Source organism: Neomonachus schauinslandi, chromosome 14, assembly GCF_002201575.2.
Source record: "Neomonachus schauinslandi chromosome 14, ASM220157v2, whole genome shotgun sequence".
Lineage (NCBI taxonomy): Eukaryota > Metazoa > Chordata > Mammalia > Carnivora > Phocidae > Neomonachus > Neomonachus schauinslandi.
Window position 1 is genome coordinate 65,553,065 of NC_058416.1, and position 12,656 is coordinate 65,565,720.

Genomic DNA, 12,656 nt, shown 5'->3' on the forward strand with positions numbered 1-12,656 from the left:
AAAGAAAGAAAGAAAGAAAGAAAGAAAGAAAGAAAGAAAGAAAGAAAAGAAAGAAAGAAGTGGAGCGCTTGGGTGGCTTAGTCAGTTAAGCATCTGACTCTTGGTTTCGGCTTGGGTCGTGGTCTTACAAGTTGTGAGATCGGGCCCCACATCAGGTTCTGCACTCAGTAACAGCACAGCTATTTACAACGTGGTTTACTGAATACTTTAAGCTTACAGTTGAGACCTCCTGCTCAGAAAAAAGAATTCCTTTCAAAATATTACTGCTCATTGACAATGCACCTGGTAACCCAACAGCTCTGATGGAGATATACAATGAGATTAATGTTGGTTTCATGCCTGCTAACACAACATCCATTCTGCAACCCATGGATCAAGGAGTCATTTCAACTTTCAAGTCTTATTTAAGAAATACATTTCATAAGGGAGACTGGGTGGCTCAGTTGGTTAAGCATCTGACTTTGGCTCAGGTCATGATCTCAGCGTCCTGGGATCAAGCCCTGCATTGGGCTCCCCGCTGAGCGGGGAGCCTGCTTGTCCCTCCCCCTCTCCCTGCTCATGCTTTCTCTCAAATAAATAAATAAAATCTTAAAAAAAAAAAAAAAGAAATACATTTCATAAGGCTATAACTGCCATATATAGTGAGTCCTTTGATGGACCTATGTGAAGTAAATGGAAAACCTTGTGGAAAGGACTCACCATCCTAGATATCATTAAGAACATTTCTGATTCATGGGAAGAGGTCAAAATAGTAGTTTAGAAGAAGTACATTCCAACCTTCATGCACAACATTGAGGGGTCCGAGACTTCAGTGGAGGAAGTAATTGTAGATGTGGTAGAAAGAGCAACAGAACTAGAATTAGAAGTGGAGCCTGAAGACATGACTAAATTGCTACAATTTCATGATAGAACTTGAATGGATGAGGAGTTGCTACTTATGGATAAGCAAAGAAAGTGATTTCTTGAGATGGAATCTACTTCTGGTGAAGATGTTGTGAAAATTGTTGAAATGACAGGGCGCCTGGGTGGCTCAGTTGGTTGGGTGGCGGACTCTTGATTTTGGCTGGGGTCATGATCTCCAGGTCATGGGATCGAACACCATGTTGGGCTCCAAGCTCAGTTTGGAATCTGCTTGTCCCTCTCCCTCTGCTCCCCCCTCCAACTCTCTCACTCTCTCAAATAAATAAATAAAATCTTTAAAAAAAAAAAGAAACTGGGGCGCCTGGGTGGCTCAGTCGTTAAGCGTCTGCCTTCGGCTCAGGTCGTGATCCCAGGGTCCTGGGATCGAGCCCCGCATCGGGCTCCTGCTTGGCGGGAAGCCTGCTTCTCCCTCTCCCACTCCCCGTGCTGTGTTCCTGCTCTCGCTATCTCTCTCTCTCTGTCAAATAAATAAATAAAATCTTTAAAAAAAATTAAATTAAAAAAATTAAAAATGAAGAAACTGTTGAAATAACAACAAAAGATTTAGAATATATCATTAACTTAGTTGATAAAACAGTGGCAGGGTTTGAAAGGATTGACTCCAATTTTGAAAGAAGTTCTAGTGGGGATAAAATGCTGTCAAACAGCATTGCACATTACAGATAAATTGTTTGTGGAAGGAAGAGTCTATTGATGTGGCAAACTTCATGTCTTATTTTAAGAAATTGCCACAGCCACCCCAACCTTCAGCAACCACCAACCCTGGTCAGTCAGCAGCCATCAACATCAGGGCAAGACCCTCTCCTCCAGCAAAAAGATTGACTCACTGAAAGTTCATATGATATTTAGCATCTTTTAGCAATAAAGTACTTTTTATTTTTTCATTTTTTAAAAAGATTTTATTTATTTAACTGACAGAGAGCACAAGCAGGGGGAGCAGCAGGCAGAGGGAGAAGCAGACCCCTCCCCACCAAACAAGGAGCCCAATGTGGGGCTCAATCCCAGAACCCTGGGATCATGACCTGAGCCAAAGGCAGACACTTAACCAACTGAGCCACCCAGGCATCCCTAGTACTTTTTCATTAAGGTATGTACATTGTTTTTCATAATGCTGCTACACACTTAATAGACTACAGTATAGTGTAAACATAACTTTTATATGCACTGGGAAACCAAAAATTTCATTTGACTTGCTTTATTGCACTATTTGCTTTATTCAGTGGAATCAACCTGCAATATCTCCAAGATATGCCCATATTTACCCAAATGAGTTGACAGCTTATGTCCACACCAAAACTTGGTCATGGATGTTTATAGTAGCTTTACTCATAATTGCCAAAACTTGGAAGCAACCAAGATGTCCTTCAGTACATGCACGGATAAATAAACTATGGTTTATTTATAAATAATGTAATGTAATATTACATTATTATTTATAAATAGATAATGTAATATTACTCAGCACTGAAAAGAAATGAGTTATCAAGCCATGAAAAGATATGGAGGAATCTTTTTTTTTTTTTTTTTTTTTTTTTTTTTTAAGATTTTATTTATTTTTTAGAGAGTGAGCGAGAGAGAAACAGCATGAGAGGGGAGAGGGTCAGAGGGAGAAGCAGGCTCCCCGCTGAGTGGAGAGCCCGATGTGGGACTCGATCCCAGGACCCTGGGATCATGACCTGAGCCGAAGGCAGACGCTTAACCATCTGAGCCACCCAGGCGCCCAAGATATGGAGGAATCTTAAATGCATAGTACTAAATAAAAAAAATAATAATCTAAAAAGGCTGCATACCGTATGATTCCAACTACATGACATTCTGGGAAAGGCAAAACCGTGGAGACAGAAACAATCAGTGGTTGCCGGGGTTAGGGTGGAGCAAAGGGGGAATAGGCAAAGCACAGAGGATTTTTAGGACAGTGAAACAATTGTGTATGATACAATAACGGTGGAAACACATTTACATTTGTCAAAACCCATAGAATGTAGGACATCAAGGGTGAACCCTAATGTAGACTATGGACCCTGAGTGATAATGGTGTGTCAATGTAGGCTCACCGATTATAACACATGTACCACTCTGTAGGGGGTATGGATTATTGGGGGGGTGGGTTGTGCATGTGTGATGATATGGGGTGAATGGGAACTCCACCATCTGCTCAATTTTGTTATAAACCTAAAACTGCTCTAAAAAATAAAGTCTATTTTTTAAAAATCAATTTGCCATAGATTTAAATTGGACAGAAATTTTAAAAAATTAATTAGTCGTGTTTCTGGATTCTCAATCGTATTCCATTGATTCATAGGTCTACCCTGTTTTCTGTAATACACTATTGAATACTGTAGCTTTGTAGTCAGTTTAGAAATCAAGAAGTGTGAGAACTCCAACTTTGTTCTCTTTTATAAAGATTATTTTATTATTTTTTAGATTTTATTTATTTGACAGAAAGAGAGTACAAGCAGGGGGAGGGGCAGGCAGGGGGAAAGGGAGAAACAGGTTCCCCACTGAGCAGGGAGTCAAATTCGGGGCTCGATCCCAGGACCCTGAGATCATGACCTGAGCAGAAGGCAGACACTTAACCGCATGAGCCACCCAGGTGCCCCAGATTGTTTTATTTTTTTAAGTGATCTCTCCACCCAACATGGGGCTTCAATTCACAACCCTGAGATTAAGAGTCACATGCCCCACAAACTGAACCAGCCAAGCGCCCCTCCAACTTTGTTCTTTTTCAGAATTGTTTTGGCTATTCTGGGTCCCTTGCATTTCCATATAAATTTTAGGATCAGCTTGATAATTTCTGCAAAACAGGCAGTTGGGCTTTTGATAGGCATTACATTGCATCTGCAGACAGATTTGGGGAGTACTGTCACCTTAACAATACTGTCTTCCAGGGGCACCTGGGTGGCTCAGATGGTTGGGCATCTGCCTTTGGCTTGGGTCATGGTCTCCAGGTCCTGGAATTGAGCCCCATGTCGGGCTCCCAGCTCAGCAGGGGGTTTGCTTCTCCCTCTCCCTCTCCCTCTGCCTCTCCCCCTGCTTGTGCTCTCTCTCTCAAATGAATAAATAAAATCTTAAAAAATATATATATATTGGAGCACCTGGGTGGCTCAGTCATTAAGCAACTGCCTTCGGCTCAGGTCATGATCCCAGGGTCCTGGGATCGAGCCCCGCGTCAGGCTCCCTGCTCAGCAGGAAGCCTGCTTCTCCCTCTCCCACTCCCCCTGCTTGTGTTCCCTCTCTCGCTGTGTCTCTCTCTGTCAAATAAATAAAATCTTTAAAAAAAAAAAAGAAAAAAATATATATATATTGTCTTCCAGTCTATGAACATGGGATGTCTTTCCACTTATTTAGGTCTTCTTTACTTTCTTTCAATGACATTTAGTAGTTCTCAGTGTCCAAGTCTTGCATTTCTTTTGTTAAATTTATTCTAAGCATCCTTTTTCCCAGCTTTTTTGAGATATAATTGACATATTATTCTAAATGTCTTTATAAATATATATATTTTTTTAAGATTTTATTTATTTGACAGAGAGAGACACAGCGAGAGAGGGAACACAAGCAGGGGGAGTGGGAAAGGGAGAAGCAGGCTTCCCGCCGAGCAGGGAGCCCGACGTGGGGCTCGATCCCAGGACCCTGGGACCATGACCTGAGCTGAAGGCAGACACTTAACGACTGAGCCACCCAGGCACCCCTAAATATATTTATTCTTTTTGAGACTATGTAAGCAGAGTTATTTTCTTAATTTCATTCTGGAGATTCATTGCTAGTATATAGGAATACAATTGACTTTGGAATTTTTTTCCAGCTGCATTGAGATATAATTAACAAAAATGTAAGATATTTAAGGCAGACATCACAATGATTTGATTTACTTAAACACTGTGAAAGGATTCTTCCCATCTAGTTCATTAACACATCCATCACATCACATATTTACTTTTTTTGTGTGAGAACATTTAAGGTCCACTCTCTTAGAAAATTTCAATTATGTAATACAGTGCTGTCAAATATAGTTACCATGTTATACATTAGATCCTCTGATTTATGTATATTGCTCTTGTATCCTGCACTTTTCCTGGACTTGTTTATTAGTTATTTCATTGGGTAGATTCCTTAGGATTTTCTATACATGAGATCATGTCATCTGTGACTAGAGATAGTTTTACTTCTTTTCCAATTTGGATTCCTTTAATTGCATGTCCTTGCCGAATTGCTATGGCTACTACCTCCAGTAAAATGTTGAGTACAAGTGGTGAGAGTAGACATCCTTATGTTGTTCTTTTTTTTTTTTTTTTAAGATTTTACTTATTTATTTGACAGAGAGAGAGGGAACACAAGCAGGGGGAGTGGGAGAGGGAGAAGCAGGCTTCCCACCGAGCAGGGAGCCCGATGCAGGGCTTGATCCCAGGATTCTGGGATCATGACCTGAGCCAAAGGCAGACGCTTAACGACTGAGCCACCTAGGCACCCCAATATACTTATGTTGTTTTTTTATCATAAAGGAAAGCTTTCAGTTTTTCACCATTGAGTATATAAGCCAAAGGTTGTTTGTTTTTTTTTAAGATTTATTTATTTGACAGACACAGCGAGAGAAGGAACATGAGCAGGGGGAGTGGGAGAGAGAGAAGCAGGCTTCCCACAGAGCAGGGAGCCCTATGAGGGGCTCAATCCCAGGACCCTGGGATCATGACCCCAACCGAAGGCAGACACTTAACAACTGAGCCACCCAGGCGCCCCGCCAAAGGTTTTTCATAGCAGGCTGTGGATGTTCCCTTTTATTCCTCATGTGTTGAGTGCTTTTTTTCTGTATATGTTAAGATGATCATGTGCTTTGGTTCTTTATTCTATTAGTATGGCATGTTACATTGCTTGATTTTCCTATGTTAACTTGCATTCCTGGGATAAATTCCACTGGCCCTTTTTATATGTTGCTGGATTCAATCTGCTAGTATTTTGTTGAGAAAGTCTGCATCTATATACATAACAGGTAGTAGTCTGTAGTTCTTCTTTCTTGTGATGCCTTTGGCTTTGTAGAATAAGTTAGGAGGTATTCCCTCCTGTGCTCCCCCTCCTCCTCCTCTTCCTTCTTTTTTCTTTTTGGTGCTTTAGCTTCACTGCATCTTCATCAGGTTGCTCTTTGTAACTGCCTTGTTCAATGGGGTCCCAGAACTTGGCCCAGTCATATCCCCGAAAATTACAATTCACTGTGTCAACCATGTCTGCCCTCAAATATGTACTCATATATGTGGCGAGAGCCTTCTCTGGATGGATTAAAAGTCAGTTCTCTGAAACACTGCATACCAGCTCTCAGGCCTCCCTCAAGGCCTTGGGGGAGCTTCTGTTACAAACCTGCCCCAGTCTCTTGGGTTGAAATGCATTTTTCTAGATTTTTGTGGAGGCATCTCAGGACAAGAAACATCTGCTCGGTTATGTTCAGGCAAAGGGGGAGCAAGGTAAGGGAGATGTCATCCCTGTAGGAAGTGGGAGCCCATCTGAAGCTCTTCAAGATAACATCAGCCGAATATCAGAAGGGATCAAGGGGGCTGGCCAAGGCAGAGTGTTCCAAGTGGGACCATCTTGTCTGGGAGTCCACCATCCTGTCGCTAGCTCATTGATCCAGAGTGGCTGCAGGTACCCCTAAAATCTGTTTTGGTTTTGCTTTGCTTGCATGGATTGTCATCATTTTGCTGACAAGTTAACACCATGTCACACCAACTTTTTCACTTTCAAAAAGTAGAAAGAGCAGAAGGACAAAGACCCCTCAGCCCCAGGAATAAGTAAGCCTGAGGGGAATTTGCAATGGCTATATGATGGGACATGGGGACTGTCTGTGGTGTGGGGAGTGGCATGGAGTAGGTGCTCAGCATATGACCTCTCATGGATACCCACAAGTGGGAAGCTGCTGTTGGGGTCCCCCAGGGTTCTCTAAGCCTGACAGGAGCTCCTAGGCCAGGAGGGGCTGTCACTGGCATCTGAAGGGCCCCAGGGGTGCCCTGAGCTGGAAGGCTTTGGATTGCCGCCTTTTAGGACAAGGCTCAGAGCAGCCAGTATGAATTTTTCCAACTCACAGAACACTCCCAAAAGCACCGCGCTCCCTCACCAATGTATGAGAGTGGCTTACCGCCACCTGTACAGGACAGGTCAGGGATTGCCTGGGGCCTCTCAGCCAGACCCCCACCCTCATCTTACCAGAGGTTTGCCTGACTCCCTGCAGCCCCCCAAACGCCCCAATGTTGGGGGAGGGGAACTTGGATGGTGACCAGCTGTGCGGAGGTGAAGAATCAAGGAGGGTTACTGCAGCAGTGGCAAGCGGGTGGGTTCCAGATCCCTCCAGACCCCGTCCTTAAACTTGCCTGCCTCCCAAGGCCACCTCAGTGATCTGGATTAGTCACTTACCTGGTGGCCTGGGCTTCCTCATCTGTGAACCAGACACAGTAACAGCACTTCCCTAGATCTGGGAAACGTTCAGGTCTCCGTCGCGTGAGGTATGGGTACGGTGGGCGATCTGGGTGCTTGTGTGACAGCGAGGTGGGTGGGGCCTCGCGCTGGCTCCGGCGCAGAAGGGCTGGGGGCGGGCTCTGCGCGCGGGCGATGTCAGCCAGGCAGCGCAGCCACAGCGTGCGCAGCGGCGGCCGCAGTGACAGCAGGTGAGTCTCAGCGACTCCTGCAGGGACATGCTTCAGCCGGAGAGGAGGCAAAGCCTCGGATCCCCGGCCGGGGGGTGGCGGTGACGGTGGCGGCGGTGGCCTGTCGGGGCGGGGGCAGGGCACGGAGCTTTGGCTTCGGGGTGCCGGGCCAAGAGCGCCCCGCCTCCTGGCCACCGGGTACGCAGATACCCAAGGCCCTGGGGCGGTGTGTGCGTGTGTGCGTGTGTGTGTGGTGGTGAGTGCCACTGTCTGAGGCCAGGTGGCCACCTGGTTCACGCCCAGGGCAGCAGAGCCCCTCCTGTTCCGGGTCCTGGAGGCCTGGCCCAGCTCCCGGGAAGCCTGGGGTTTCCACCTTGCTCTTGGATGCCAGACCAAGGAGCATTTCCCAACCGCGCTTCCTGGAGCTGCACCCTTTTCACCCTCAGCTACCACCCCCCCTTCCCCAGAAGCGCCCAGGTCCAGCTGCACAAGGCTCCCTCACCTGCCCAGAGGCAGACAGGATTCCCATTCTTCCCTGTGACCTCCTGCCCACTCCTGACTGATCCCAGCCCTCAGGCAAAGCTAGCTATGCAGGCACTTGGGTCCCCAGGGGGATAAACAGAGCAGACTGAAGCCTGGTCAATACCTGGTTGGGCAACCTGTCATTCCCCTCTGGCCCCGGTAGGTGCTGGCAGCTGGCGTGGTGCTCCTCTCAGTTGCCCATCATGGTCAGGGGGCTGCCCAGCCCTGCCAGCCTGGCACGCTTCTGCCAGAGGCTGAACCGGCTGAAGCCACTGGAGGAGTCTACCATGGAGACGTCACTGCGGCGCTGCCTGTCCACGCTGGACCTGACCCTGCTGGGCGTGGGTGGCATGGTGGGCTCCGGCCTCTATGTGCTCACAGGCACTGTGGCAAAGGAGATGGCCGGCCCTGCGGTGCTCTTGTCCTTCGCGGTGGCCGCCGTGGCCTCCCTGCTGTCAGCCCTGTGCTATGCAGAGTTTGGGGCCCGGTTGCCCCGCACGGGCTCTGCCTACCTGTTCACCTATGTGTCCATGGGTGAGCTGTGGGCCTTCCTCATCGGCTGGAACGTGCTGCTCGAGTACCTCATTGGTGGTGCAGCTGTGGCCCGTGCCTGGAGTGGCTACCTGGACTCCATGTTCAACCACCGCATCCACAACTTCACCCAGGCCCACATTGGAACCTGGCAGGTGCCGCTGCTGGCCCACTACCCAGACTTCCTGGCTGCTGGGATCATACTTCTGGCCTCCGCCTTCATCTCCTGCGGAGCCCGAGTTTCCTCCTGGCTCAACCACACATTCTCCGTGGTCAGCCTGGTCCTCATCCTCTTCATCATCATCCTGGGTTTTATCCTGGCCCGCCCGCACAACTGGAGTGCCGAGGAGGGGGGCTTCGCGCCTTTTGGCCTCTCTGGCATCATGGCTGGCACTGCCACCTGTTTCTACGCCTTCGTGGGCTTTGACGTCATTGCCGCCTCCAGCGAGGAGGCCAGGAACCCGAAGCGGGCTGTGCCGATAGCCATTTCCATCTCGCTCGGCCTGGCAGCTGGTGCCTACATCCTCGTCTCCACCGTGCTCACCCTCATGGTGCCGTGGCACAGCCTGAACCCTGACTCCGCACTCGCCGACGCCTTCTACCGGCGGGGCTACAGCTGGGCTGGCTTCATCGTGGCGGCCGGCTCCATCTGCGGTAAGGGGCCTTTCACGCGTGGTGGGAGTGAACAGGGCAGCGGGGCCCTGCCCTAAGCTTCCCGGGGAACACGTCTCCATCTGGGTCTGTTACCAGTTGCATAATGGGTCCAGGGAGGTGCTAATCATTTGACTCTCCACCCAGGCTTGTTGGAAGGGCCCTACTCACTGCCCCCTCCCAATGGTACCTGAAATGTCAGTTCTGAGCGTGCACTTCCAGGTCCTTTCCTGGGAGAAGGACTCAGCCCTCATCAGATTCTCTGATGGGCCTGTCACCTAAACTAGGGTGTCCCATTCCTGGTGGCGGGGGTGGGAGTGGTGGGGTAACAATCCAACACCCCACATATACTCAGGCTCACTCTGAGATCCCAGACAAACTCATGCCCGTGTTCCCAAGTGGTTGTGCATGCCCTGGCTCCCAGCAATGGCCCCTGATGGGCCTCTCCACCATGCTGACCAGTCCCCCACCCTCTGCCACAGCCATGAACACTGTCCTGCTCAGCAGCCTCTTCTCCCTGCCACGCATCGTCTATGCCATGGCCGTCGATGGGCTCTTCTTCCAGGTGTTTGCCCGAGTGCACCCCCAGACGCAGGTGCCCTTGGCGGGCATCATTGTGTTCGGGGGGCTCATGAGTTTACTGGCGCTGCTGCTGGACCTCGAGGCACTGGTCCAGTTCCTGTCCATTGGCACGCTGCTGGCCTACACTTTCGTGGCCACCAGTATTCTTGTGCTACGCTTCCAGAAGGCCCCTGCATCCAGTTCCCCAGGCCCAGCCAGCCCTGGCTCCAGGGTCAAAGAGTACCACTCTTTCTCAGACCACATACAGCTGGTGGGCACCGAGCAGGCCTCAGGCCCTGAGCCCGGGCAGCTGCGGCCAGCTCTGAGGCCCTACCTGGGCTTCCTAGGTAGGGGCAGCCCTGGAGCTGCTGTGGCTTGGGCACTAAGCATCCTGGTGGCCTCGGCCATCACCCTGGCCTGTGTACTGGTCTTCGGGGACTCGGCCCTGCACCTCCCATACTGGGGCTACATCCTGCTGCTTCTGCTCAGCTCCGTCGCATTTCTGCTCAGCCTCCTCGTCCTGGGGGCCCACCAGCAACAACGCCAGCAAGACACCTTCCAGGTACCTCCCCCAGCCAGTGCCCCCTGGCTCTCAGCCCAGCTAGCTCTCTTTGCCCTTTCCTCCTCTGCTGTGCCAGGATGAACCAGGGTTCACAGGGTGGGGGGAGGCCCATACACCCATCTCTCTCTCTTTCTGCATGGCAACTGGGCTCTTGTTTCCCAAATCTCCAGAGATGGAGAAAGGCTCTGTGGACTCTTGAGAAATCAGACCCTGAGCCAGCAGACCTTGCCTGCAGCCCAGCCCAGCCCCCGTTCTTGCCCCCTCAGATCCCCATGGTGCCCCTGACTCCAGCCCTGAGCATCCTCCTCAACATCTGCCTCATGCTGAAGCTAAGCTACCTGACTTGGCTGCGCTTCTCCATCTGGCTGCTGATCGGTGAGTGGGGGCCAGGCTTGGGGCCCTGGGTGGGCCACAGGAAGAAGGCAAGCAAGGAGGGCAAGCAGGGCTGGGACCTGGCCCTCAGTCTCTCGCAACTCCTGCAGGCCTTGCCGTGTATTTTGGCTATGGCATCTGGCACAGCAAAGAGAACCAGCGGGAGGTGCCAGAGCTGACCACCACACGCTACGTGGTGTTCCCCAGCACCAGCCTGGAGGAGACGGTACAAACAGTGCAGCCCACCAGCCAGGTGCCCGCCCGGGAGCCCAGTCCCACAGAGCAGCCCGCCAGTCCATGAATCGAGCTGGAGGCCTGTCCATGCGCCTTCTGCCCTCCCCCACATCCTCAGGAGCCCAGAGGGGCTGGGAGTCCCTTCTATCTGAGCCAGCTCAGGTTTGCAGGACTGCTCATGCTGAGGGGTCCTCGAGACCTGGGGGCCTTAGCCCAAGTGCCTAGTTTTGGGTTTGGGGGAGTGGGCCATGGCCAGTGCTGGTGGTGGGTGAATATTTTGTCCAGCGCCTTCCTGTTCATGAGCAACTCCAGCTATTTGGGCAGGTGGGGTGGGCTGGGGTGGGTGAGGGTGGGCGGGGGAGAGGCCCGCAGCCCCCAGATATCCACAATAATAACGTCTTGGCCAGCCACATGCCCTGCTGCTGTGTCCACCATTTCATTCCTTGTGGAGCTGAGTGCTTTCCTGCCCCCCACCCCAAGAACCAGGGGATTGTCCCCAAACCACAGCAAAGATGCCGAGGTTTGGCAAGAGGGAGGTACCAGCTCTGGGACAACCCTGAATCGGAGACACCACCCGGCCTGGGTCCTGGAGTCCTGCCCTCAGGCTGATGCCCTCTGCCCACTCAGAGGGGAGCTATATACACCCCTACACACACCAGGAGAGGAGGGGTCCACGAAAAGGGCAGAGTCAGGCTCCCCCCACCACAGGCTCCCCACATGTCCCTTGGAGGGGGCAGATCCAGAGAGCAGAACCTGGGCCCCAAAAAGGTCGCCTAGAAAGGGCAGTGGAGGGGCGCCTGGGTGGCTCAGTCGTTAAGCGTCTGCCTTTCGCTCAGGTCATGATCCCAGGGTCCTGGGATCGAGCCCCGCATCGGGCTCCCTGCTCGGTGGGAAGCCTGCTTCTCCCTCTCCCACTCCCCCTGCTTGTGTTCCCTCTCTCGCTGTCTCTCTCTGTCAAATAAATAAATAAAATCTTAAAAAAAAAAAAAGAAAAAAGAAAGGGCAGTGGAGTTGCAGGTTCCTCCTGGGTTCCCAAGGCTCCCAGAAAGCATAGCATGTCCCCGAAGCCTGCCCAGGGCTCCTCTGGGGCATGTGCCCGCATGGCCTGCATGGCTACCTTGACGATGCACACCCACATGCAGACTGAGGCAACAGCTGCTTCCAGCCTCAGGCCCTGGCCACAGCTGTCTGGCTGTCACAGCTGGTACTCTCCCCCTCCCCTCAAGGGCTTTGCGATAAAGGCTCAGGATATTACACACATGTATGGTATACACTCCTGCGTACGGATGCACAAGGCCTGGGCCTGCTCCAAGTACCGCCGAGCCCAGCTGGTGGCTGTGAGGCCCCAGTCCTTGGGGGGTCCCCAGGCCCACACTTCCCCATTCCCCACTGGTCTCCCTAAAGCCACGCTACGTCCATCATAGATGCTTCCAACTCCCCGTTCTTGCCTATAAGGACTACACAGGAAGCTGCTGGTTTGAGCAGGCTTTACTCCTTGACTTTCTGCAGCTATGACCGCTTTCTCTGAGCCCTGAGCACAACCAGGTACATGTGCCCCCACTCCAATAACCAGGCCTCAGAGCCATGTTCTCTCACCTTGGCTCTCCTGAACCTGCCTCCCCATGAACACGGCTCTGGGGATTGAGAAGCAGCAGAGACCCCCAAGGCTTTGCTGAGGC

The 12,656-nt window shown here is 50.9% G+C and overlaps 1 protein-coding gene across 1 annotated transcript; it reads left to right on the forward strand.

The window, feature by feature from the left end:
• The first annotated feature begins 7,551 nt into the window (after window positions 1-7,551).
• Window positions 7,552-11,044, forward strand: SLC7A4 (solute carrier family 7 member 4). Its single transcript, XM_021687905.1, has 5 exons — window positions 7,552-7,565; window positions 8,230-9,251; window positions 9,731-10,371; window positions 10,638-10,746; window positions 10,854-11,044. Exons 2-5 carry the CDS (start codon window positions 8,270-8,272, stop codon window positions 11,042-11,044), a joined length of 1,923 nt encoding a protein of 640 aa, XP_021543580.1. The 5' UTR covers window positions 7,552-7,565; window positions 8,230-8,269.
• The last annotated feature ends 1,612 nt before the right edge of the window (window positions 11,045-12,656 follow it).

Excerpts from the sequence above, each read along its gene's own strand:
- SLC7A4 (XM_021687905.1), top strand. The coding sequence starts at position 8,270 with ATGGTCAGGGGGCTGCCCAGCCCTGCCAGCCTGGCACGCTTCTGCCAG. Across the intron at positions 9,252-9,730 it reads GGCGGCCGGCTCCATCTGCG|CCATGAACACTGTCCTGCTC; the intron begins GTAAGGGGCCTT and ends CCTCTGCCACAG. Across the intron at positions 10,747-10,853 it reads CTCCATCTGGCTGCTGATCG|GCCTTGCCGTGTATTTTGGC; the intron begins GTGAGTGGGGGC and ends CAACTCCTGCAG.